The 25,556-nt window shown below is 46.0% G+C and overlaps 2 protein-coding genes across 2 annotated transcripts in view; both read right to left on the bottom strand.

Moving 5' to 3' along the window:
• Positions 1-25,556, bottom strand: part of NHERF4 (NHERF family PDZ scaffold protein 4) — a 284,353-nt gene that overhangs the window by 208,468 nt on the left and 50,329 nt on the right. The window lies entirely within an intron of this gene.
• Positions 13,233-17,175, bottom strand: BTG4 (BTG anti-proliferation factor 4). The gene is made up of 4 exons (XM_063311238.1): positions 17,003-17,175; positions 15,795-15,932; positions 14,909-15,107; positions 13,233-13,421 (listed from the first exon to the last, which is right to left on the bottom strand). The coding sequence occupies exons 1-4, from the start codon at positions 17,173-17,175 to the stop codon at positions 13,233-13,235; spliced, it is 699 nt and encodes a 232-aa protein (XP_063167308.1).

The following is a 25,556-nucleotide window of genomic DNA, read 5'->3' as shown; positions in this document are numbered from 1 at the left end:
TTTAAGGGAGGGAAAGCTTCTGAACATGCTAAGCGCTGCGATGGACTTAACTCTCCAATGCAGTGTTTCTCAACCTTGGCAACTTCAAGCTGTGTGGACTGCAACTCCCAGAATTCCCCAGCCAGCATGGCTGGCTGGGGAATTCTGGGAGTTGAAGTCCACATGTCTTAAAAGTTGCCACGGTTGAGAAACACTGCTCCAGTGACATGTTGATGGGTTTGGATTTCTCACTTCTCACCCTGGCTCAGAGCAGCTTCCCTCCTCACTGAACTTCATTCCCTCCTTGGCTTGGCAGGAAGCTCCCAGTTCAGAGGCCAAGCTCTGCACAGACCCAGCAGCTCAGAAGATCCGAGCCACAGCGGTCAAGACAGTGAAGGAAGAAGCTCTGAAACTCCTGCGGGTTTATCAAGTCCTGGATGCTTACACCAGCCTCCAGGTACATCTGGGTTCCCATCTGCCCCAGCATCTCTCTCTTCCTTGACCGAAGGAACCGTGGTGTTTCCTTGCCACTGCCTTTTTTGCAACTCAGCCAGTGGACACCATCACTATGAACGCTGATGCACATTTCTCTGCTTTCTGTCCTAAGACACGGTCTTGCCCCAGAGAGGTCCTACAGGCTCTGGAGCAGCTCCGCTACACTCGCATGGGAGAAGCCGTGAGCCAGGAGGTCCTCCCTTGGGCTGAAAGACATCAAGTGGAAGGAGCTGAGTCTTTTCTCCTGAAGTGCCACCAGGATGGAGACCTGACCCTTCCTTTCAAAGAAACGGAGGAAGCTGAGCTGATGGAACTGCAGGCCCAGATCCAAACAGAACTGCAGGCGCAGATAGAGGAGAAGGTACAAGAGCTGGCCTACATTTGTCAAACCATGTTCCCAGAGTTCAGCATCCAGACCCACTGGCTGGGAGTGATGGGATATGTAGCCCAGCGTGGGCAGACTAGGGCTAGGCTAGGAAAGGCTGGTTTAAAATGATTCAGTCGTTTTCCCCCCTCTCTGCAGCTGGAAACTAAAGAGGTGGAAGTAATTCAGGAAGCTGCCAAGTTGGCCCCCGGATTTCCAGTGGAACACGTGACCTTTTTCCTCCTGTCTCAAAGATATCTGCGGCAAACAGTTCTGCTCCTGGAGGGCGGCCTTAAAATCCCCCAAGTGGATGTAAGAACTCTGGGCGATGGCAGCTTGATAGAAAGGGGTTGCTGTGGGCAACGGAAAGTGTATGCCCCCCTTCAAAAGATACCTAGGTTAAGAAAAAGAGCCTCAAGAAGAAAGAATTCTGTGAGAACATCAAGGGTCAGCTGGTCATTGGGAGTCTGCTCAAGGTAGCCTGTTCGGATTATGGGATTTCCATACATTTTCACTAATCCAAGGGCCACAGTCCCTCTGTGACCATGCACCACACTGGAAGAATCGTAACTCAAACCACTTCTGTTCTGGGGAGACAGGGATCGACTGTACACCTCCATTAACATCTCCATGAATGCCTCTTAACTAAACCATAACAATGTGGAGCTTCCATGATCAGAGGCAGTCTACCCCCAGATGCTGAGGACCATGAGGAAGGGAAGGAAGTCGCTGTCACATCTTCCCAGAGGCCTTGGGCTGATGGAGCCAAGTGAGGCTGGGTTCTTCTCATGGTAGCTTTGTAATTCAGAGCATCCTTGTTGTGTTGCAGGCCCTGTTGGCCAAGAAGGATATGGAAACCATCCTCCATCTGCTGAAGGGAAGGAAGAAGTGGGAGGACTCCCTGCAGGAGCTGCAGCAAGCAGCACTGATGCTGCAGCTGAAGGAGAGGCAGTTTGGGGAGATGGCCCAGTTGCTGAAAGCAGAGGCCTCCAGTGAGGTGAGTGTGAACCACTGGATCAGAGACTGGGGTTCCACATTACAGGCAGTCCTCACTTAATGGCCATTCATTTAGTGATGGTTCAGACATACGATGGTGCTGAAAAAAACTACTTACAACCGGTGCTCACACTTAAGACCATCGCAGCATCGCCACAGTCATGTGATCACGATTTGGGCGCTTGGCAACCAGTTCACATTTATGACCATTGCAGCATAGCATCACATGATCGCCATTTTCAACCTTCCCAGCCAGCTTCTAACAAGCAAAATCAATGGGGAACTGCATGATTCACTTAACGATCATGTTGTTCGCTTAACGACCACAGTGATTCACTTAATGACCATCACAGAAAAGGTCATAAAATTGGTCTGATTTGCTTAATGACCACTTTGCTTAGCAACCAAAATTCCAGTCTCAATTGTGGTCGTTAAGCGAGGACTACCTGTACTGCAAGCAAGCAGTGGAACAGGAGTGTCAGAGAAGCGCAAATCCATCAGACTTCAGATCATGTTAGCATCCTATTTATTCACTTAGGATTCCCATCTCTCCAACTTTTTGCATTTTTCTAAACTGAGAAAACTCCATCTTCCCCTCCTAAGCCTCTACTGTAATCCTTGCAGATGCAATTTGAATGCAACTTCCCCTAATAAGTGGAGTGCTATCTGCAGTTTTCCCTAGCGAACACTGATTTTAACTTGCTCCCTAGATGCCTCTTTTGTCCACAATGTCCTTGAGCATCTGCTTTTTGGGAGAGGAAGGGAAATTTCTTTTTAAAATGCATACTGTTTTGTATAAAACATTTGAGCTGAGAGTGACAGATGCTGTCCCGGAGTCCTTATCAGTGAATCAAACCATTCCACTCTCAAAGAAATCTGTGATGGACAAAGACATTTTATTGCACAGACGTAGCATTCCTAGTGCTGCTAGGAACGCAAAATTGCTGCATTTCTAGCAGCCCCACAATAGCCAATGAAGCTCCTTTGGCTGTTGACGCACATGATCTCTCTCTAGTTCACACACACACACCCTTTGACCAGAGATGGAGCATCCCAGTCCCACAAAATTCCAATTGGGAGAAATTGTGCTGCGTGCAACAGAAATTGGCACCACAGTCTCAGACGGGTTCCAGAGAGCTGTGAAAAATGAGAGGCTGAAAATTGCTTTATTATAATCCAAATGCACATCAGTCAGGTTACAGGTTTGATAAGGAATTTAGTTGTGGCCTGGGTTCATACACTATGTGCAACTAATACAATTTTGTTTAGTGTTGGCTAGAACGTACCTTCCGCAGATCATTCACATGGTTTATGACTCAGGTCGGGCATGAGTCAACCCAACTGGCTTAATATGTTGTTTGAAACAAGTCGAAGGACGATATCCAAATAGAAGGTGCTAAAGGTTGGATAAACCTCATTCTCCCCTGAAACTGTTCCAGATATCTTCTGTTGAAAGTCACAGAGTTCAAAACTGAAGGAAAAATATTTGCTGTGAGCTGGGAGATCTTTCAGTAGTTCGTATTTTTAAATTCTTGGCTGTTGTACATCCATACCTCCTTTGTATACACTGTCTTTCTCGTTTTTCTTGTTACTCAGTGCTATTTCATTCATTCATTCACTCATTGTATAAGGCTGCCCATCTCAAACATATGATCCTGCAGGATCCAGAAGATGCTTACCAAATAGCAAGTAACCTCCAGGAATTTAGACAACGGAAAATCAAACAGTTGGCAGAGCAGCTGAAAACATTGCTTCTAGCTGGCCAAAACACAAGAGAAGACACTTCAGAAGATTCCAATCTGCTCCAGGTAGGACTGAAGAAAGAGACAAGATCCTGTTCTTCTGTGTAGTGAAATTTTCTTAGACAATATATCTCTGTATTAATATTCCATTTTCTATCTTTGGGGGGATATGTGTGTACGATTCTTTTTGTCTAGCCCTTTTCTGAAGGACAGTTAGAATCTGGAGGGTCCATGGCGAGCTGAGTAAGAAAAGTCAAGCTGGTGGCCACAACTGCATGATCAAACCCCAGTCCCTTTTTTACAAGCATCACACAAGCGATACACATGTTCCTTCTCCTTATTACCAAGTGATGAGAGAGCTTGACAAAACCGTGACCTTCCTGAGCAAGGCAATCAAGATTTGGATAACCTTAGTGGGAGGCTGGAGAAGGAGAAAAAGACCACAGGCTTCACTTCACCTGATTTCTCTGATTTCTGAAGTTTCCTCTTCACAGGGACAAGACAAAGCCAGCCTGGCAGAAGACAGAGTTCTTTCCCTCTTGGCAGAGAGTAGGTCTCCTTGCAAAGTTAATTTGGCATGCCTTTGTGACCCAGTGTAATAATACACAGTGATGGCAGGCAAGATGTATTTTGATAGCATAAATCAAGAAGATTTTCTCACTTATCAGTGAACTTCCTGATAGTCACATCTAAGGACATCCCATCCTAGCAATAGCCACAGCAAGAGGAACTGGGCTAGAGCTAAGCCAAGGTGGCCACACTGGGCTCTTCCTAAAGCTACAGAACCATCTCTTTCACCCCAGATGAGAGGGAGGAAGTACAATGGCTTCATCAAAATCCATTTGAATGAATGATCCAGCTCTCTCACAGTATAGGAAATAAACTCACCTTCACACTAACACAGAAGGGACGGGACCGTCCCGAAGCAGCTCTTTGTTCAGCCTTCCAGCCACTGCAAAGGAGATGTAGAAATTGCCAGTTTTCTCCCACCATCCTGTTTTTATATAACCCATGGACAGATTCAGGACTCACTCCCTTTCAGACTCCTTTTTAGCCCGCCTGCCCGCCCGCCTGCCCTCTCCCATGTTGCTGTGCTTGGGGGAATTATCAAAGAAACATGAATAGGGTATCCCTTTTCACCTATTTTGGGAGTGAGAAGGATCAGTGAACTCCATAAGTCGTTCCTGTGCAAACAAGGAAGTAAGGGAAGTTAGTTTAGTCTCATACAAAACCCTGGTCTGTTTGGGATTAAATCTAAGCCCTTAGGGTTAGATAAGCAGGTCATTTGTGCAAGTGAGAGGCCATGCAACACTCTTAGTCCCCCAAAACAGATCCAGTTAAGCAGATGTGTGAACAGCGCTAGTACAAGTACAGCTATTTTTCTGCCTGTTATCACGTGAATTTAGGTGACTGCTTCTCCATTCCAGAGACCAAGATCCTGAAGCAAACTGAACTGCTGGTGACCTTAAGACTCATTCTCCTGAACCCCCATTTCAGATCACTTCAGTCCGGTAAGGATTCCAAAGTAGTCCATGTCTTAGGAGCCAGGTACCAACAGACTGGACATTTGTCTGTACTCCAGAAATGGTTTTTGTTTTTTAACTTTACCTTTTGTGAGTCAAGGTCAACCAACACAACACGTGCATTTTGTTCCTAACTGTGCAGATGATGATGAAGTCAGCACTATGACCTCCTCTCAGCTTTTGACTCTTCTGAAAGATGTGAATGGCTATTTCCAAAAGTACACCGTAGACCTGGGACTTCGAGACACCCACCAGCAGGAATGTGGTGACTTCCTTTCATTGCTTCCTCCCTCTAGTTTACTGCTAATCTGCAAAGACTTGAAGTCAGCAGCATCATAGGCATGGTCTTCTCTAGAGGGAATGCCTGCTTCTCTCATGAGGATACAAGTCACGGTTTCTGCTCTGCTTGTTCTGTCTCCATCCCATTTCCCCCAGCCAGTCTGTCTTCTCAAAACCCAAAGGAGCAAGGTGGACTATGCATAAACACCTCATACGTGTCTTATTTTTCCAACGTCATGTTTTGTTTTGCTTTTATTTTCTACTAATCTTGTATCCTTTGTGGACTGGGTGGGGCAGGCTGAATGTGAAACATGCTCAGTCCCAGATTCTGTTGCCTCCAAAATAAATTAATAGTCAAGCCAGAAAGAATATGGTGTATAAACCTAAGGATCTTAGGTTTAACCAGAGGTGTCCACAGAGTGTGGTCAACAAAGTAAAAATGGCAGCAACGATGGTGCAATCACAGGGCAGAGTTGTGATGGCCACATCATGGCCACCATCTTGACTTTTCTTACCCTATCCTACAGACACCTCTGGATTTAATACTTCTTTTAATTTCATCTGGAAAGAGTTTAGACTTTTGGTTAAACGGGAACTATTTGACCTCAATACATCAACATTTATTCTGTGGAGTGAAGATACGCAAGTAGAGGATTTCAGGAGAGAGCTGCTAATGTATTATAAGTGCTCCAGAGTCCACTGGAGTTGGGCGGCCAATAAATTTAAATAAATGAATAAATAAATAAAATTTTTAGATTTTAATTTTTTAAAAAATGGAACAGGAATGAACACAGTGCCTGCTTTCATGTTTTGGCAGATACTGACAATTCTTTCCAGGATCTACTGGACCTTCAGATGGTTCCTAAATCTGGAGAACTTGTCCCTCTTCTTGCTTCAAGTCTTTCTGCAAGGGAATTTGTGATATACCAGTACGGCATTGTCATTCTGCAATTTCTCCGGCCTTATATTGGCGTAAGTGTTCAAGAAGCGGAAACATCTTAAAGAAACAGGACCAAGGGATGCATGAGTTAACAGCCAATGCAGAACTGACCCATTCTGCATAGAATCTAAGAAAAAAATTCTTTAAAAGAAATAAGTTCCTAATCAAAACTTGAAGATATGTTGGCTCTAGTCAGTGGATAAGCCCAGGCTGTGCAGGATAATGTGCTATCTTCCCTCCTGTTGCTCTTTTGTGTTTCCACCTCCCTCCCAAAAATAGAGGAAATAAAAACAAAATGGGGTGATTGTTTCGAGAATTAGAATCTCCTTCTTTTTTTCACCATTACTGCCCATCCAAGTGGCTCTGATTTCAATTTCCCTCTCGTCACAAACCAGAAGCCCTCCTCATTTTCCCCTGAGTTTCAGCCCTTAGGTAGGAAGGCAACTGCACCTTCTACCAATCCAGATGTTCTCCCCCAAATGCTGAACAAATAAAATGGGAAATAGGAATTTCATTTCCACTGCGAACAGTCCAAATGAACTTGGATGTTACGTGTTTGGAATTTCCACCTCGTTCGGGATTGGAGAGGGAACCATAGCCGTCGTTTCCGCTCACTTTTAGGCTCCAGAGGTGGAGTTGTGTCTTGCCTCCAGAATCCCTTCTAGCAAAGCTCCCGGGAATGCTTTCAGAAATGCCTTTTATTACCAGGTAGGCTATCTTGAATGGAAAATGTAATAGGTACAGATCTAGTTCACATATTGCACCTCTATTGTATGCTCTGGCGTGGGCCGGTCCATGAAGTCACGAAGAGTCGGAAGCGACTGAACGAATAAACAACAACATTGTATGCTTTGGGCTTAGCCTGCTTTCTGTGCAAGCCCTGTTGTGACCAGTAAACCATGATGAGGGTTCTTCGGTTGGATGAGCCCCTCCATTTGTAGTTTATTCAGGAGTAAGCAAACCATGACTTAGTACTTGGTTAACCCACTCAAGGAGTGGAAGGAAAAGCTCGGGAAGGATCTGTGCATCAGCCGGATAGTGTGTCGGTGCATGGATCCAGTTGGGTGGTGCTTTTGTCTTGATAGGCAACGCCCAGGCAATTTTTGAGGAGATACCGCCTGTGGCCACTTCATTCCCATCCTCCAGCCAGGCCCAAAAACCTGGAGGAGAAAGTTAGGTCATCATGGCATGGTTGAAAATGCAAGACTGGGAAAGAGTGAACCAAGAAGATGTTAAGAAAGGAAGATGTGATGGAGGGCTTCCTAAGTGTTAGGAACTTGAAGATCATGCAAGTCAAAAGCATCAGAATCTTATTGGTTTCCATCTTCCTTATCTGATCACTTTTTAAAGGGCTTCTGCTCCACTTTGTCTTTAGACCCCTGGCAATCAACTGTTTGTTTTAAGAGAGTCTCTGGCCTGTGCGGGGAGCTTTGCTCTGCTTCTTGCGCACTGCCTGGCCCACATCACTGCTGATGACTTCAGCCAAGATTCCAACCCAGCTTTTCGAAGACTGTTTTACCAGGTGAAGAATAATGGCCAGCTTAAACCCTGGAGGTCTCCCTCTGTCCTTTCCTTGTTTGCAATGGATCCCTTTTGTCTCTAGTCAATAATGTTAAGGCAGGGAATGGGGATGTAGAAGAATTTGGCTGTGGATTCCTCCAGGAACAGTTCTGGAGCTTTTATCTCAGCAGAATCCATAGTGGAACAAACATTATCTACTGTCTGACTAATGTGTGCACTTTCCCAAAAAAAGAAATCATGGAAGATTTTTCTTTCCTTGTACAAGGTAGCCAGGGGCTTTATTCTAGTTTCATTTAATTTTTTAAATGCCTAGAATATTTACAACATTGCCTGGTATTTTGCACACTCAGGAGATTTATCCTAATTGGGCACTTCCTAGAATGATCGTGTGAAGAAGCATAATTGCATGTCACACAGTCATTCCTGGGCATGCCAGACAGGAACGGACCCTCTCTGTAAAGAACCCAGTATTTCTGGAAGTACAGTAGGATTTTTAAGGGTTAAGCAAAGCTGGAAAAAAATCTCTCAGCCCACTTGTTTGTTACCAAAGAGCACACCCAGTCCCTGTCTGTCTCCATCCCTCCTAGCAGACTTTTTTCAAATTAAAATTTTAAAAAGCTTATGGGAAAAAGTGCCCCTCCAAGGGCAGGCAGTAAAGCAAAACAGATGTTTGAGTACAGTATCCATCCCTTGCAGGCAGGTGAGGCATCCATTAATTTATGCATCCTCTGGGCAGAAAAGTAGGATACCAACAATGGTAAAAATAAATAGGTTGAAAATAGTGGGAGCAAGGGTTTTGAAGCTGAACCCTCTCCAGACAGGGTGCCTGTGCATTTTTTGAAAGGCCCATTCTTGTTGCCTCTCAGGCCCTTAAAGCCTGCCTGGGGGAAATGTTCTCCCTGAGGCTCCAGGCATCAGCATCTCTGGAAGATGGTCAACCTGCCGCCACCCTGATCAAGCAGGCTTTCCTGGGGAGAGAGAAGGCACCTGCTGATCTTCTCCCAGAGCTCCCGGATGCCAAGGCAAAGCGCTGCGTGACCTCCCAGAAGGTAAATGCTTCAGGTGCTCCCTGCTTCCTGCGAAGATGTCCTGGTTGGAAACGTTTGCTCAGATATCCCCTGCACGGATGCGTGTACGTGTATGAGTGTGTTTGTGTGTGTGAGAGAGAGAAATCTTAGAACTAATTTACTAGAAAGTGATTGAGCAATTCACATGAACCAAAACTATTCTCGAGGGCAACTAGAACTCTACCACCTTCCGTCATCCTCTCCCACCCGGCTTTCTAAATCTACGTGGCGCTTCCAGATGGTCTTACACCTCTCTCCTGCTTCAGGATGTCAGCAGAGCAACGGAGGAGTTGCTGCCAGCTGACCGGGTGGAGGTGCTGCCCTTGGAGAAACCCTCGTTGGGGCAGGAAAGAGAGAGACTTCAAAGGGACGCTTCAGAAGGACCGACGACGGCCTGAGGGACATTTGGATGACTAGTAGAAGTCACCGAGGCAGAAAAATGAAAAGACAATGGAAGTGAGCCAAGAGGACCATCTCCAGCCATTTTTCTGCACTAGCTGAGCACAACCATTGGAAAAGCCGCCCAGAGTCACCGTGTGTGAGTTGGGCAGCCTTCTAAATTTAATGAATAAAATAAAATAAAATAAAAATAAATGGTCAGAAGGAACCTGAAAGTAGAAGGAAATTTGGGGATGTCTGAATTACTGTATGTCTGAAGCATATGCAGAATTGTATGTCATGCTCACAAGCACGATGATCACATTTTAGGGTTGCGTGAACTTTGAAATGCAACGTTATACCCAGAGTATCCCATCTCTCCAGAAGGTTAAAACTTGCAGCTTTGCAGTGGGTTGTTCTTTCTGGAAAAACCACGGGAGATTCCTGTTGTGATGTGGGTGGGTGTCACCTCTCCTCTTGCATTATGCTGTGCGACAAACGATAAGTCTGTTCCTTCCTTTCAAGAGAGGAAGCGAGAGTCTCACTCATTTACAGGTGATCAGATTATCAGAAGGGCACTCCGTAAAAGGACCATATCTCAGAGATTGCATGGCTAGCCTGCTGCCCTAGTAGGGAGAGATAAATCATAATAAGGTCACCCGGATGGATTTATCAAGAACATCCCAGCATCATGCTGTAAGTTTTATTTATTTTTACTTATTTATTTTCTATCCCGCCTTTATTATTTTTATAAATAACTCAAGGCAGCAAACATACCAAATGCTCCTTCCTCCTCCTATTTTCCCCACAACAACAACCCTGCCAGGTGAGTTGGGCTGAGAGGGAGGGACTGGCCCAACTGGCTTTCATGCCTAAGGCGGGACTAGAACTCACCTTAACCACTAGACCAAACTCTCTCTCTCTCTCTCCTTCCACTGTGTCTGCCTTTTTCTTCTTGTCTTTGCAACGTAGTAGGCCAAAGGTATATAAACTCTGCTTTGCTTTTGCTCAGGGCTGCTCACCAAAGTGCCAAGCTTTGCTGGGACATCAGTGTATACCAGCCTTTCTCAACCTTCTGACCCGGAGGAACCCTTGAATATTTTCCAGGCCTCGGGGAACCCCTGCACAGTCAGACTCAAATAGAGGCCAGGAATTACAAAATGATTCTATTCGTTTCATGGGTAGGCCTGTAGAGATGCATGGACCGTGTTCTTAAACTAAACGTAAAGAACGAAACTTACCTCTTTAATGTGAAGTTGCCCAAATTTGAAATAATGTTTTAAATAAATCGTGATCTCCCAGGGAACCCCTAGTGACCTCTCGCAGAACCCGAGGGTGCCATGGAACCCTGGTTGAGAAACCCTGGTACACGCTATATGCATGCTAATAAAATTACTTTGTTATCTTCAAAGTAATTTGGTTGCTTTAGGTGAGCCAGGCCACAGCACCATTCAGCCTGGGGAAAAAAAATATAGCCAGAATAAACTAGTACATGAATAACCAAATGATTAAATCAGAGTTATCTGCACTTGCAGGACCCAGTAAACCAAAGCGACCACAGCATCCAAGTTCACACACTATGCTAAGCCCAAACTAAACCAACCACACTGCGGTTTACTAGCAGGTGTAGACCCAATCCACATCTCCTGCCAGACAAGGTCTGCAATGTTAATCCTCAACGGGAGTCTGAGAAGCAATGAAAATGCCCTAACAATTCAATGTTGAGGGTGAACATGCTGTAATATTCACCGGGAGAAAAATGGACTACAAGCATGCTCTTGATTAGCCTCTATAGCAGTTTAATCTTTGATTGGGATGCGTGGTTCCCTTTTCCTTGCTGCACTTGGTTTTTCCAGATATTTTGGGCTAGAGCCATTGTCCGGGCTCATAGCATTCTGGAAGCTACTGTCCAATGCAGTGGAGGACAAGACCATGGAAGGTAGCTCTACCACCCACCAAGGATGCCAACACAGCAGCAGCAGCAGCAGCAGCAGGAGAGAACAATACGCAGAAAAGGTGTTTGTGTCGGTGCAGCTCCTTGGAGTTCAGAACAGTTGATGGTTTTGTCCTTTAGATAACAGCCTGTTTGCAAAGACCAGCCAGGTTAGTCTGCCAAAATCTGCTTGAAACATCTTGGCGATGGCTCTCCTGGGAATCCGGCTGAGGCTTTGCGGTTGCAGACTTTGTGGCTAAGTGCTGCAGATCTCAAACACCTGCTGCTCATTAATGACTCAATAAGGCATCTCCGAGCCCCACTTTGGTACACTTTGCCTACGCCTTTAACTTGCTCAAGGGTAGGGAGCCTTTAAAAACCACATGCCAATAGCTTCAGAACAAGCATTATAGCTTGACGACCTGGTGCCACCCCTTGATGGATCCAACATAGCTTGAAGGGCAGCCAGTAGTGAGAAAACATTTGAATGGGTTGCATTATGCGAGTGGCATCCATCATCTCTTCCCCACCAGGTTAACAAGGCACATTTTTGCAGCTGGCTGGAACAACAGCCTTTGCGGAAAGTGGAATATAGCGTTCTGTTGACGCAGAGAGGGGTCCAAGCTGCTTTCATGCCCTCGCAGACTGCCATGGACAGCCACAGCTTAATTTTTTTTTTTCCCCACAACTGGTTTTCAGACCAGGACTGGATATAGCTGGGGATGACCACAGAATGTCAGTGTGGGGCCAGGCAACTTTTAAAGAACCTTCCACTTGGCAGTGGACAAGTTGCCCCATGCCCAGAATAGAACAACATGTATTAAAACTGAGTGGAAGGGGGCCCCCAAGTGAGCAACAGCCCCTCCAATCCAGATGTTCAGTCTAAAATGGAGAAAATATCAAGTATGATTCAGGGATGACCGCACGGCCCACCCTTTTTTAATGTGTGTTGTGTTGTACATAGAAAGTGGGGGGCTTCAATCACATGGTTGTGGCTGCCATCTTGAGTCACCCTGTGGACATTCCTGGTACATTCATGGATATACTGCAGTGCTTCTCAACCTTGGGAACTTTAAGAGCTGTGGACTTCAACTCCCAGAATTCCCCAGCCAGCAATGCTGGCTGGGGAATTCTGGGAGTTGAAGTCCACAGCTCTTAAAGTTCCCAAGGTTGAGAAACACTGATACAGTAATAAAATGTTCTTTGCAAACAGCATGGAAGAGGTTTTCCCTTCATTCCTTCCAGATCTTTTTTTCCAAGTTCCTATTCTAGTCCAGAGCTATAACCTTTCCAAAGTAATTTCCCATTCAAGTCTCAACCGAGTCCCACCCAGTTTAGCTTTCGTAAGATCATCCAAGCTCCACTAGGTATTATACCTGGAAAGTAGTCTTGGAAACACAGAGAGATCTTAGCATAAGGAGATACAGACTGTAGGAGGCTACCCAGATAGAACATCCAGCATTTGCATGATGCAGAAATGAAACACACCAACTTGCTTTTCGAAAATTAAGGCAATTCCATTGCAGCACTGCCTGATCTTGAGCATTTGGGAAACAAGGTTTGTTTGTTGAGCTTGCCTGCCCACTTCACCAGGAGATCCCTGATACCTACAATACATCTCTCCCTTCTCCACAGAGTCACCGGTTCTTTAAAACACAACCAAAAAAACATTCCATTTTATTAGTAACTGAATTTCCTTTTTAAATATTTCCACAAGCATGACTATTCCTGCAGTTCGATTTTCATCCGTTGCCATTTTAAAAACAATATTAAAAATCTTTAAAAGAGACTATCACTTGTGAGCATGCATTTTAAAAAGCTTACAAACCAAATAATTTTTTAAAAGATCGCACGCATGAGAGAGGGAGAGAGCAATACGGTCGGGGACAGGAAGAGGAAAAACCGTTGCCTTGAGCGCTCCAAAAGGTTTGTTTTCTCCTGGTGAAGCTGCCGGCTGTCCTCCGGCATTTCTGCTGCCGGCTGTCCAGGTTCTGGCCCAAGAGCGCCTCCGAGCTTTATCGACTGGAACTGACCCAGTGATACCTGTCCACTCGCGGGCAGCTGAACGGCAGTGAGGGGTGACAGGCTTTGTAGCCTTTGTACTGGAGGTACGAGTAAGCAGCAGAGGGATTTGGTTGGACCCCATCAGGAACATAACATCTTCGGCGAGAATACTGAGACCAGAGTGGGAACAGGTCATTGCACTGAAAGCAGATGGAAATGGGGGGAAAGGTTCAGGAGGGGAAGTAGCAGCCTGGTCTTCTGCCAACCGCCTTCATGCTCCACTCAGTTCCTTCTCCTGACATTCTGACTGAGCTGCTCTGGATAGAACTTTGAATCTAAGAACTACCATGAGTTTTCCTCCTCCCTCCCCATGTCTCTTTCTTTAGTGTTGAAGCGCTCATGACCCTCCCACTCATCACTGACTGTAGGCACATCCCAGCAGGACATTTTGTGGGGAACAAAAGACAAATGCTGCTTCAAGCCAACGTGAAACTTGCCCTGCCTTAATAAATTAAGGGGTTCTTTCTCAATTTCCTAGAATTGACCCCTCTGGAGCCAAATGGATGCTTCTGTCTGGCCCCAAGACAGCATTTTGTCCTTGCAAACAGAAGGCAGATGGAAGAAAGCAAGCCAGTTTTAGGCTCCAATCAGAGCAAAATAGAGGAAAAGTGTGCCACTTCCCCTGACCCCCACTGGGCTCTGAGTCCTCCTTGACTTTTTAAAAAAAGGTACTCATAATTTGTTAAACGTCCAATGGGAAGAGGAAACCTGCAAGGGCAATTTCCTGCCCCCTCCTCCTTTTCAACCGCATTTTTGCATCCCCCATGGGACATTCAATCCAGCACTCTCTTTGGCAGGGGGCCTCCCAGCCCAGAAAGAGGGCCAAAGCCAGGGCAGAAGCTCTACCAGGCGGGGCAGGGGAAGAGAAGGTGGAGCTTCAGACCCCCTCAAGCCTTCTGGTGAAATGCATCTTGCGACATCCACTGGGAGACCCACCAAGCCTCCTGGGTCATCCAGTTTGCAGGTTCCCCCAAATGCTCTCAAAATTCCAGATGTGCCCAGCAGCTGGCCCCTCTGCCTGCCCGTTCTAGGATTCCCTTGGAGTAATACAGTGTTTCTCAGCCTTCGCCACTTTAAAATGTGTGGACTTCAACTCCCAGAATTCCCCAGCCAGCATACAGGTAGTCCTTGCTTAACAGCCATTTGTTTAGTGATGATTCAGACTTACGACAGTGCTGGAAAAACCAACCTACAACCAGTCCTCACACTTACAACCATCACAGTGTCCCCATAGTCACATGATCACAATTTGGACGCTTGGCAACTGGTTCGCATTTATGACCATCGCAGTGTCCTGTGGTCACGTAATCGCCATTTTCGACCTCCCTGGCCAGCTTCTGGCAAGCAAAATCAATGGGGAACCACGTGATTTGCTTAATGACCACATGGTTTGTTTAATGCCCATTGTGATTTGTTTAACAACCACCGCAAAAAAGGTTGTAATCAGGTCAGATTCACTTAATAACCGCTTCACTTAGCAACCAGAATGCCAGTCCCACTTGTGGACGTTAAGTGAAGACTCCCTGTAGCTGGCTGAGGAATTCTGGGAGTCGAAGTCCACACATCTTAAAGTGGCAGAGGTTGAAAGAACACTGTCGTAAAGCCACCCGCAGCTCCCTCCTCTCACCTGGTAGATGCTGTTGGGGTTGCTAATGGTCGGAATGTTTTTGGGCTCCACAGTGATGCTGTCTTCATCAGAAGAGGTGCCGGAGTAGTGATCGGAGGAGGCCTTTTCCACCGCCTGCCGGATGCCCTGAGAGATGTCGTGGTCATTCTCTTGGCCTGTGAAGTGAGCCACGGTGAAAGCTGGGTTTTTCTCGCCGCATCTAGACAGAGGAATGCGTTAAGCAGGGCAGCCATCCAAGCCTCGAGCAAGTCCCTACAGAGCCTCTCTGCTCCTTCTTCAAAACAACTGGTGCTGGGTGTTTTTTTTAACCGAGGGGGCCTTTGTTAAAGGCTGCAGTCCCACATCCCAGAAATGCCCATCCTTGTTCAGAATGCTCAAAGCATTTTGCACCTCGTCAGGAGTCACCCACCCTGCTCAGCCATGGCTTCTTAAGCATAGCTCCTTGAATACACCACAGTCAGCTTTCTTTTGTTCTTTCATTCTTTGTCATTCATTCATTCAGCCACCCATCTCACCTATGTGACTCTGTACGACTTACAATAAAAGTAAAGTACATACTGTAAAATAAAAACGCATACACAACACGCTAAGCCTTAACCAGGGCTGATGAGTTGCAGTTGCTTGGTTTGCACAACAGGCTAACCCCAAATTAGCAGAATGCACAGCAGAAGGTTTGGACCTGGGCAGAATTAGCTGAAGGAGGCTGTTTAAAGGCCATTTCCAGAGAAAACCTAATACATCGACTTCTGGGCTGTGCTCGCTTATCATGCTAATTTTTAGTTTAGTGTGTCATGCAACTGTAGTTTGTTCAGCAAACCATAGCTAAACAATGACTTTGCATGGATGGGTGCAGGGACAGAACCACCTTCCAGCACGGTAGACTCACCTGCAACAGACATCAAACGGGTCAATCCAGATAGTCATCTCTTTGGGCAGACCCAGGCTGTGGAAGTCCACGCCGCTCTCGACGCATGCCTGCTCCAGCAGAGGATCCTTTGCCTGGGAGTGGTTTAGCCGGATGCACCTGGAAGAGAAGCAGCAGAGGGGCTCGGCTGATTAAAACGCCCCCCACCAGTGAAAACAGGATGGTCTGAGATGACTGTCCTCTGGGTTAACCCCAACTGCGAGGGGGAGGCCAGGCGAAGGAGCAAAAGTGGAAGTTGAAAAAGGCACCTGGGACGATGGAGCCCTGAGCAAAGTCAAACTGACCCCCACCGCTCTGTCCACATTCAGACAGGTTGGCAGCAGAGCGAAGCAGGCAGCTCCATTCTCATCAAAGGCTCAGCTTTGCTCATTTTAACCACTGTACATAGTTTTCACAACTTATGGGTTATGTGAATGCAGCCTATTATGATTCAACGTACTGGCAAACACAGAGAAAGGGTTAATCCAGGAACTAAGCTACCTGTGTTGTGCAAACCCAGCTAGCACCCGCATTGAGTCATAGAAATTCGGCTGCTAGGTTTGCAAAATGTGCTAAATCAAAATCCCTGCATGTGCGTATAACCTGGATCCCCACAATCTCTGGCTCTGGTTGCAAAGCCTTCTTCTCATCAAGCCCAGGAAGCAGCTGCTCCAGGCTGGGATGACCCAAGAAACCTAAAATGTTGGCAGGGGGGGTGGAGTCCTGGACATGGGACCTTCTGGTCCACGTCATGCAAATGTAGCCAGGGAAGCCGAGAAACCGGGTGTGGGGGACAGATTAGGGGATCAGGAAGACCCCAAACCATCTTCCAACAGGGAAAGGGGCCTTTTCACTAGCAGTGTTTCTCAACCTTGGCAGCTTCAACTGTTTGCTGGCTGGGGAATTCTGGGAGTTGAAGTCCACCCATCCTCAAGCTGCCAAGGTTGAGAAACATCGCACTGGCAAGCGCTTAATCCTGTTGCCCAGTGGGAGGGCTGGAGTTGACTTCAAGCCGCTCTCCTTATCTAGCTCCCATATTTTGGGGAGGAAGAATGCAGATGGGGCGCAACGACTGGGCAGGAGTTCTGCTGGGGCGGGGGGAGACAGCATGAGATGGGGCTGTTTTGGGAGGGGCAGACCCCCATTTTCAGGAGAACTGGGCCAAGAGGGCTCTCCTATGGGCCGCTTACCGGAAGCCTTGTCCTTTGGTGGGGTTGTCGAGATACCAGTGGTTTTTATACCTCTCGAAGAGAATCGTTGTCAGTGTGGAGGCAAGCCTTTCCATCTGCCGCTTATTCAGCTTGCTGTGTTTTTTGGCCAGGCGGGTGATGAAGACGACGGTGGCTGCTATTTCATCCCTCATGCCGTCTTTCTGCAAGAGGACCCCCGCTGTGGGAACACAACTGGGGGTGACAAAGCAGGGGACCAGCAGTCAGCCCTGTCCCTCTAACCAACAACTTGTCAGGTCTCTCAACTCCCTCGGCTGTGTCTGCAAAAAGCTTCAGATGTCCCCTTTCACTGACACGTGTCTCTTGGTGGCATTCAAGCTAGAGTTTGCTTATTCGGTTGACAGAAGAAGCTACAATTGACCAGACTGTTAAAAGCACACAAACCAAGAATCAGAGTTACTGTTTAAAGATGAAATGTCTAGACCAGGGTTTCTCAATCAGGGTTCTGTGGAACTCTAGGATTCCATGAGAGGTCACTAGGGGTTCCCTGGGAGGTCACGATTTATTTAAAAAATTATTTCAAATTCAGGCAACTTCCCATTAAAGAGGTAAGTTTCGTTCTTTATTTTTCGCTTATGAACACTGTTAGTGCATCTATACAGGGCTACCCGTGAAACAAATGTAATAATTTTGGTACTTCCGGCCTATATTTAAGCCTGAATGTGCAGGGGTTCCCCGAGATCTGGAAAATACTTTAGGGGATCCTCCAGGGTCAAAAGGTTGAGAAAGGCTGGTCTAGACCTTCCTGTCCCAAACCATACCTTCCTATCATTGTCACTGCCTTGTGCTGGCAATTCTAAGTTCAAAATCTCCCGGCCAAGTATCTGCCACAAGCATTGGGTATGAGCAGTGAGCCTGTCCCCTGCATTTGGTGTTGAAAGGAAACCACCATCACTCCCAGCCAGCTGCTCTCCAGTTAGTATTATTAAAATTTGATAGCTAGAATACAATTCCCATCCTCCCCAGCCAATACAATCATGGGCCATACTGACCAGGGAGGGGAAGCAGCAAGCAAGACGCTTAACCACTGGCCAAGGAGAATGAGAATTGTAGTACCACCTCCATGTTTGGCATAGACAGAAGGAGTGCTTCCAAATATCCAGTGTTGCAAGGCAACATTCTACAGGCCTGGTTTGTACATCTTGTTAAGCCAGGATCTTTAACCATAATTGGTTGAACAATTGACAATGGCTGGTTTTACCCATGAAAGTAGACTATAACACCCTGGATCAAAAGCAACTAAGCCACATTACAGCCAATACATCATAAGAACCTAGTTGCTGTGACAAACACATATTACCCCCATCCCTGAGAGAATCTGTAATTACCTTCAGAAAAAGGCCACAATCTCAGCTGAGCTAGTCAAATATGTACAGGTTGGCTGAGAATTCAGGGATCCAGGGGAGAGAGAGAGAAAAACCAGCTTGCCTAAAATTACTAAGAAGTCATTTGCATGTTTTCTCTCAAACTCTGCAGACTTCCCCCCTCTTTAACCAAACACCCCTTCCATTAGCCAAATAGCTTTCTTGCTTGGCTTTCTGGCTTATATAAGGAGAGGTGGAGTCTTCCAGCTGCAACAGGTGTGTGTCATAGTGCTGAGTGAGCACATAAATCAAGGCAGCCCCCAAAATTAAATTTCCTTCTTTTTCCTTGCGGTCCTTGGGCTATTTCCAAAATAAGGAGTATTTCAGGCCCCAATGAGAGAGAGGAGATGACAAGTACCTTTTCCGGTCCAACTCTCTGTATATTTAGTTAGGGGTGGGTCAGAATTGCTCGAAGGAAATGCACATTAGAGTCTATTTACAGGATGCTTTTTCCTCTACTGATCCCCTGCCTGGATTTCTAACAACAGCTGATGGTTATGCACAAATCACACCAGGAAAGGGGTCTGTGGGACGAATGTACATGGGTGCTGTGAATCTAGAGCAATGTTTCTCAACCTTGGCCACTTTAAGAGGTGTGGACTTCAACTCCCAGAATTCCTCAGCCAGCCATGAGTTCTGGGAGTTGAAGTCCACGCCTCTTAAAGCGGCCAAGGTTGAGAAACACCGCTCTAGACCTATGGCCAAAATCTAGAGAGTTACAAACTAGAGAAGTCCCAAATGATCACACAGAGGCCAGCAGGAAGGGGAGAGTGGAAAACAATTGAGGTTTATTTCCAAGTGAAGCTCCATTTTATTTCTGTAATCATCCTGGCCCACAAGTGAGTTTGCAAAACCCGCATCCCGCTGAAACGACTGATGCTTCCACGTTTATGGCTTTCAAATTCCCAACACCGTCGGCAACTGGACTGCCAGTTTTCAGCAGTTGTGGGCAGAGGACTGGAAGACAAAGGACCCCAGACATCTTTAGTGTTCCTCTTACTAGTTCCGATCAAAGGTTTAAGCCTTTCACAGTGGTCTAACAGCACACATTCAACAGCTGACACTTTTTCCTATTGGGGCAGCAAGGGAGAAAGCTTTGCTGCTTGCACTGTCCACCTATCAATGTTGCTAAATGTCCTTTTAAGACGGAATCTTTTTCCGCCATTCCTTTCTGCTCATAGGTCAGGGCAAAAAGTATGAAAAACCCCATCCCCCTTGTACAGCATCTATATTTATATATCTGCCAAGAGGCCGATGAGGAAGGAAGCAGAGAGGTTTGAGGTTCCTTGGGGCTCCTCTGAGATTTGGGGTGAACATTTCCTGCATGAACCTTTATCCAACTTGCTCAACCAACCCTTATTGCTACATGCTGAATAATCCATTATTGTATCTCCCAAAAGAGTACTCAAACCACAGGCTTCACTGTTCCACTTTGGGAAGCTACTGCCTGGTGTCAGTCAACCCTTGGAGTCCAACCCTTGCAGAAAAAAAGCAGAGCTGGAAGGAACGAAAAGAGGTGGCTGGATCAGTGTGAGAACCATGGGGCAGTCTCCCATATGCATCAGGGCAATGGCTTGGGAGTGGTTTATGCATTAACCCCCCTCATTGGAACTGCCCCTTTGGGTTCCTCTGCATTTTTACAAAGCCTCCGTATGACACTGCATTTCCCAGGTTTTCCAGCAGCTGCATGGGCTGGTTGAGCAGTGCCAAGCAAAGCTCTCCTTTAGCTTTTGAGAGTTCCTGCAGACACTGCAGAAGGAGAGCTGTGCTAGCCTATGGCAGCCCAAATTCAGGAGTCCAATAGCATCTTTTCCGAGTAACGCATTTTACAGCTTCCAAAAGCCTTTTCATCAGACTTGTCAGCCTGAAAAAGCACTCCCAGATTCCCTCTGATTCAAAATGCCGGTGCCTTCCAATTGATCCTTTCTTCTCTGCCATGCTTCCCATCTATCCTGGATGAAAACAAAGGGGGTTCATTCCCCTTTATTCTCTCTCTGAATTGGCCTCTCATTTTCTTTCCCAAGGAGGCATTTTAGGCACTGGGTTTTGAAGTGTGGCTTTGGGTCTCTCTCTATGGCTGAACTAAAGTCAGAGGTGGCTCCAGGGTATGCTCAAAAAAGACAAGATGGTGGCTGCAATGGCGCATTGTACATGAAAAACAGAGCGACGGTCACACCCTCACAGTCATCATCTTGATTTTTTTTATCATACCCTGTGGGCACCCCTGTTGGTTCTTTTTCATCCTGGAACATCAAAGCACTACGTTCCCATTGCCAGTCTCTGTCCTGTCTCTCATGGACGGGGGGCGAGAGGAAGGCAACATCATGGCAACGTGGCAGAAGAGTTTGCTAGGACCTGTTTGTGTTGCAGTTAGAAGCAAGCAGGTGGGAGAAAGCATTTTGCACTTGAGCCCAGAACTAGGTAACAGGTACAGCTGGATAATAGGAAAGAGTGTCTCTTTGTTTGTTTGTTTGTTTGTTTGTTTGATAGATTTATAAGGCTGCCCAGCTCAAGCAATGTGACTTGTTCTGACCTACTTGTCCATGAAATCATCAAGAGTTGACACCAAAGAGGCTTTACCTTGGCCTCTTGAAACGGATCTTCTTGCTTCCCCCCAGGAAAGCCTCAGCCCCCTCTGCACCTCCAGGGACGTGTCATATTTTTTGCATCCTGGAAATTACAGGTCATTTTAAAAAAAGGTTATTTCTGTAGAGGAATGGGTTATGGATCTTCTGGGAAACTTGGCACTGCTAGAAGGAAGCTCTCCCACCTTATCCAAAGATTTTGGATGGAGCACCTACCTCAGTCCAAGCATTCTTTGTTAGATTAAATTCTGGGTCTCCCTCATCTGCAGGCAAGTCCAGGCAGGACTGAAAGCAAAGCCATCTATCCGTTCTCTAGCAACAGCAGGCCTGGCTTGGAGCAAACACTCCTGTGCCCTCCTGAACACAGGAAGATGATGGATGGGACCGTCTTTGGACTTTCTTGCACCCGAAGGAAGTCTAATGTCCTACCTGAGACACTCACTTCCATAACGTTCCTTTTCAGCAGCTTGGCTTGAATGTCTCCAGAGGTGGATGGTGTGGCATGGAAGAAAACCTTCTCAGGGTTGCAAAGGAGGATGGGAGAAGAGCAGAACGGGCTGGTCTTTTCTGGCAGGTAAGATGGGCAGCAGGATAAGAGGTCACTGGGAGGTGCCCTGGCATGGTTTGGTTGAAATCTCTAACTGTAGGGGCTCCAGTGGGATCTGAACAGGTCTAACATTTCAGTAAACGGTCCTTTTCATCTTCTGTGCAATTATGGTTAATAAAATAAGGAACAGTGTCTAACTAGAATGCTTGTTCTTCCTGGCACGGCCATTCAGGAACAACGCTGTGTCATAGCATTTGAGCTGATGATAGAGTATATTTGTCTGTTGACTAATCTTTTAAAACTTTTATATTAGCCCCGTTTCACCAGACGATAAACTATTTGTCCAAGTAAAATGTTTCTAAGGCAGGAAAACTGTAAAGACAAGATAAGGGGCAGATCCAGGGGTGGTTTGTTTCTTAAGAATAAGCGGCTTAAAATTTAACACACAACTAACTAGCATTTAAAAATGGAAGCCATTTCTAAATGCAGTTTCCATTATAGTTGCCCTTTGAAAAGGAATCCCATTCAGGGCGTTCAGGATCCAGGCAATTGTTATTTTAAGAAGCAGACACCACCAACAAATATTGGCATAAATTCTTCCTCTTGCCCCTTACTCTGTCATGGCTAATTTAACTTCCTAAAATGTCAGACAACTTGAGATTTGTGCCTGTGGCTATCAGAGACAGTGTGGTATAGGAGTTAGGGTTTTGGACAAGGCTTGGTGGTGCCCAGGTTCAAATTCCCCCTTCATCATGGGAAGTCATTGGATGACTATGAAGCAGTTACCACTTTAAGTCACACATTAAATAAATCAGTATGGTTGTTATTGTTACTACACTTGCTCAACCCAGGGCTGTTGTTGTGGGGATCAAAAAAGGGAGCTCCCTGTGTAAGCCACCTTAAGGTCCCAGAGAAAAGGCTGAATACAAATAGTCAGCAACCACAAATTGCAACAGTTGTGTGTTTTTTCATTCAGGATGCAGGTAAAAGTCTTCATGGATCTCAAACCCTTAGGCTGATGATAATGCCCAGCATCCCTCAGCTTTGGCCAGCCTTATGGGAGCTGCCAGGGATGTCCATTGAGTGTGGTCAAGATGGTAGCCGTGACAGTGCGATCAGAGCTCTGCCTGCAACACACACACAACCAGCCTGAGTTTCAATTGCACCACACAGCCACCATCTTGACTTTTTCAACCATACCCTGCGGACATCCTTGGAAGCTGTAGGCCAGCAACATCTAACTTCTTAATGAGGAAGGGCAGGAATCAGCACCCTCAAATCTTTGAGAGGTCTTGCGGATTTCCGTGGATATGCTTCAGGGGCCTGTAGTTTTCCACCCACCATGTAATTGTCTGGTTGCTTCAGATTCTTGGATTGTGTAGAAATAGCTGTGATAGAATTGATTAATGTCTGCAGAAAACAGAAGGGAGCTAGCAAGAAAATACACCAGGAAATTCAAGGAGAGCAAAACTACTATCAGAAACAGATGACTGAAAATTACAGAAAAAATTGCAGAAAAGGGAGGTTCAATTGTCAATTCGTTGAGACAGCTGAAAGTCCACAGAGAAGTTGGTTGGTGTTTCAGGCAAGGTGGTTTGCTTTCCTTGAAGACCCACCAAGGAACATTGTACTGTATGTAACATTTCAGCTTTAGTAATGCTGCCATTCCAAATATATTTACACACTGATCGCATGGATTATACATCCAGGTGGATTTTTTAATTTTATTTTATTTTATTTTATTTTATTCATACAGCCGTCCACCTCACTTGCGTGACATGCCAAAGACATGCCTTGCTGTGAAGTTCTTATACTTGGCTATCCTGTAAAACTGCACTGAATTGGTCAACCCAATTTATTCTGTGTGATCTCCTTTCACTAAATCTCTTCCTGGCTCCTTGCCTCGGGCAGTGTGAAAAATACATGAATAAGGCTCTTAGAATTAAGGGACACTCAGACATTCACTGCCTTGAGTTCTTTGAAAAAAAGGTAGACTCTGAATGCAACCCATCAATCAGTCTGAATTACCTAGGTCCAATACTAAAGCCCTTTGCTTGCAGCGTTGCCAAAACACAATCCTTGATCTTTCATGTATTGATGCTTCAGACCAGTGTTTCTCAACCTTGGCAGCTTGAAGATGGGTGGACTTCAACTCCCAGAATTCCCCAGCCAGCTCTGGGGAATTCTGGGAGTTGAAGTCCATCCATCTTCAAGCTGCCAAGGTGGAGAAATACTGCTTCAGACAGTAGTCTAAGCAGCAGACACATGGGATGTGTGGTCACTCTCTTATCCACTCGCATCGTATCTTCAGTCTGCTAATAACAGGGTCAGGTTGGTTTCAAAGGCCAAGAAATTATTCTTCCTGCTCCTGTGTGTTTGGAAGGTCCATGGAAACGTTGCATTATTTAGCCACCGCAGAGAGAAGTCAACCTACGCCCTTTCAGAAGGCTGAACAGGGGCTTGATCTGTAAGCCACACCTGAGCATCCATAGTTACAGAGTGCATACAAATCCTAGGACTGGGGCTTTGGGGCCAATCCCAAGCCAGGAGTTCTCAAGAACAGAGATACAACCACTGAGATCTGTTGGATCTCCCTGTAATCTTGAGGCTTTCTCTTACCAGGTTTATAATTAATAACTGAAGCAGTCAGGGACGCTGATTTGGAGATTCATCCTGTAAGGCCTTCTGATAAATCCTGGGATTTCTCTGCCGCTTTCAGAAACCAAGATTACGCGAAGATTATCCACTAGAGAAGAAAATTCAAAGGCACCGTTGATTTTCATTTATTTATTTATTTTTACTCCTTCCAGCTCAGGTTTTGAAACCATTCCAGACTCTTGCATTTAATTAGCCAGGCAGGCCTTACCACCAGAATTATAGCAAGGTAAGCTGCTTATGGGCAAATTCTGAACTTCTTTTTATGGGTCTTGTTCCAGAAGCTTGTGTTGAAGGAATCATCTGAATCTGTAATCTAGAAGCGTATGAGGAATGCGCAGTATGTTTTGAGCTCTGCCCGTGCTATTTTCTGCAGCTCCAGTAGCATCTGACTAAGGGTTGAATGGAGCGTGGTCAGGCACAGAGACTAAGCACGGGAGAGGGGTGGCGGCGAAGGAATTGAAATCCGCTCCCCACATTGAACGGCACAAGGTGGCCTTGGCGAATTGGCACGGCTGTCCCTGAGCCCTTCTCACGCCTGCTTGGAGGATAACCTGAATTTAAGTTCAGGATGAAGTTTAGCAGGATGAAAATGGCCGAGTAAGTGATGGAGCATTTGCAGAAAGTCACAAATCCTACCAGCTGGGAGGAAGGACTTGGCCACTGCAGAAACCTCTTCAATGGGGTGCAATGAATGGTTTAGCTTTCTGTAGAAAAACGCTGTAATTTTTACAGGTGGAGTTGTCCCTGGATTGGGACATAGGCTCTGCTTCCCTTGCCCTTAAATCTTCACTTAGTCCCTGGCACTATTCATTTACAGAGGACAGAATGTAAGAAAAAGCAGGTGAATTCAAGGATACCACCAGACTGAGGTTAGATCGGCCTTTGGCTTCTGGGATCTCAGGTATGGTAGAACCTTGGAGAGTGCTTTTACATATCGTGCTCAGCAAAAACAGCATGCTCCGTTAGCAGATAGCAATTAATTCACATTAAACATACATATTTATAGTGACAGTTGCAGAGCTGAGTAAAGAGCTAGGGTACTAAGCCCATCTCCCACTTCTTAGACCCCATGAGATAGGGCCTGCAGACTTTCAAGCCTATTTTTAGCAATCTTAAGGTCTAGAAACTTGACTGTCAAAACTGGAAAACCAAAGGGTCTCAGCAGGCCAGATTCTTGCTACAAGATGCTGTCTCTTGGACCACGATCCAGCATTTATAATTTTTATTATCAAGAATGGCAAGGAGCAACTGGTGAAATCTCTGTGTGTGTTTGTGTGTATTTTTCAGGTTGAATCCCACAGATAATCATGCTTGGTTTGTAGGCAGTGTAGTTAGCTGATTGTTTTATCTCCCCAGCAATC

This window comes from Candoia aspera, chromosome 9 (genome assembly GCF_035149785.1).
Source record: "Candoia aspera isolate rCanAsp1 chromosome 9, rCanAsp1.hap2, whole genome shotgun sequence".
NCBI classification, from domain to species: domain Eukaryota; kingdom Metazoa; phylum Chordata; class Lepidosauria; order Squamata; family Boidae; genus Candoia; species Candoia aspera.
The sequence above is the reverse complement of the archived record's forward strand: the minus strand, read 5'-3'. Positions and strand labels throughout refer to the sequence as shown.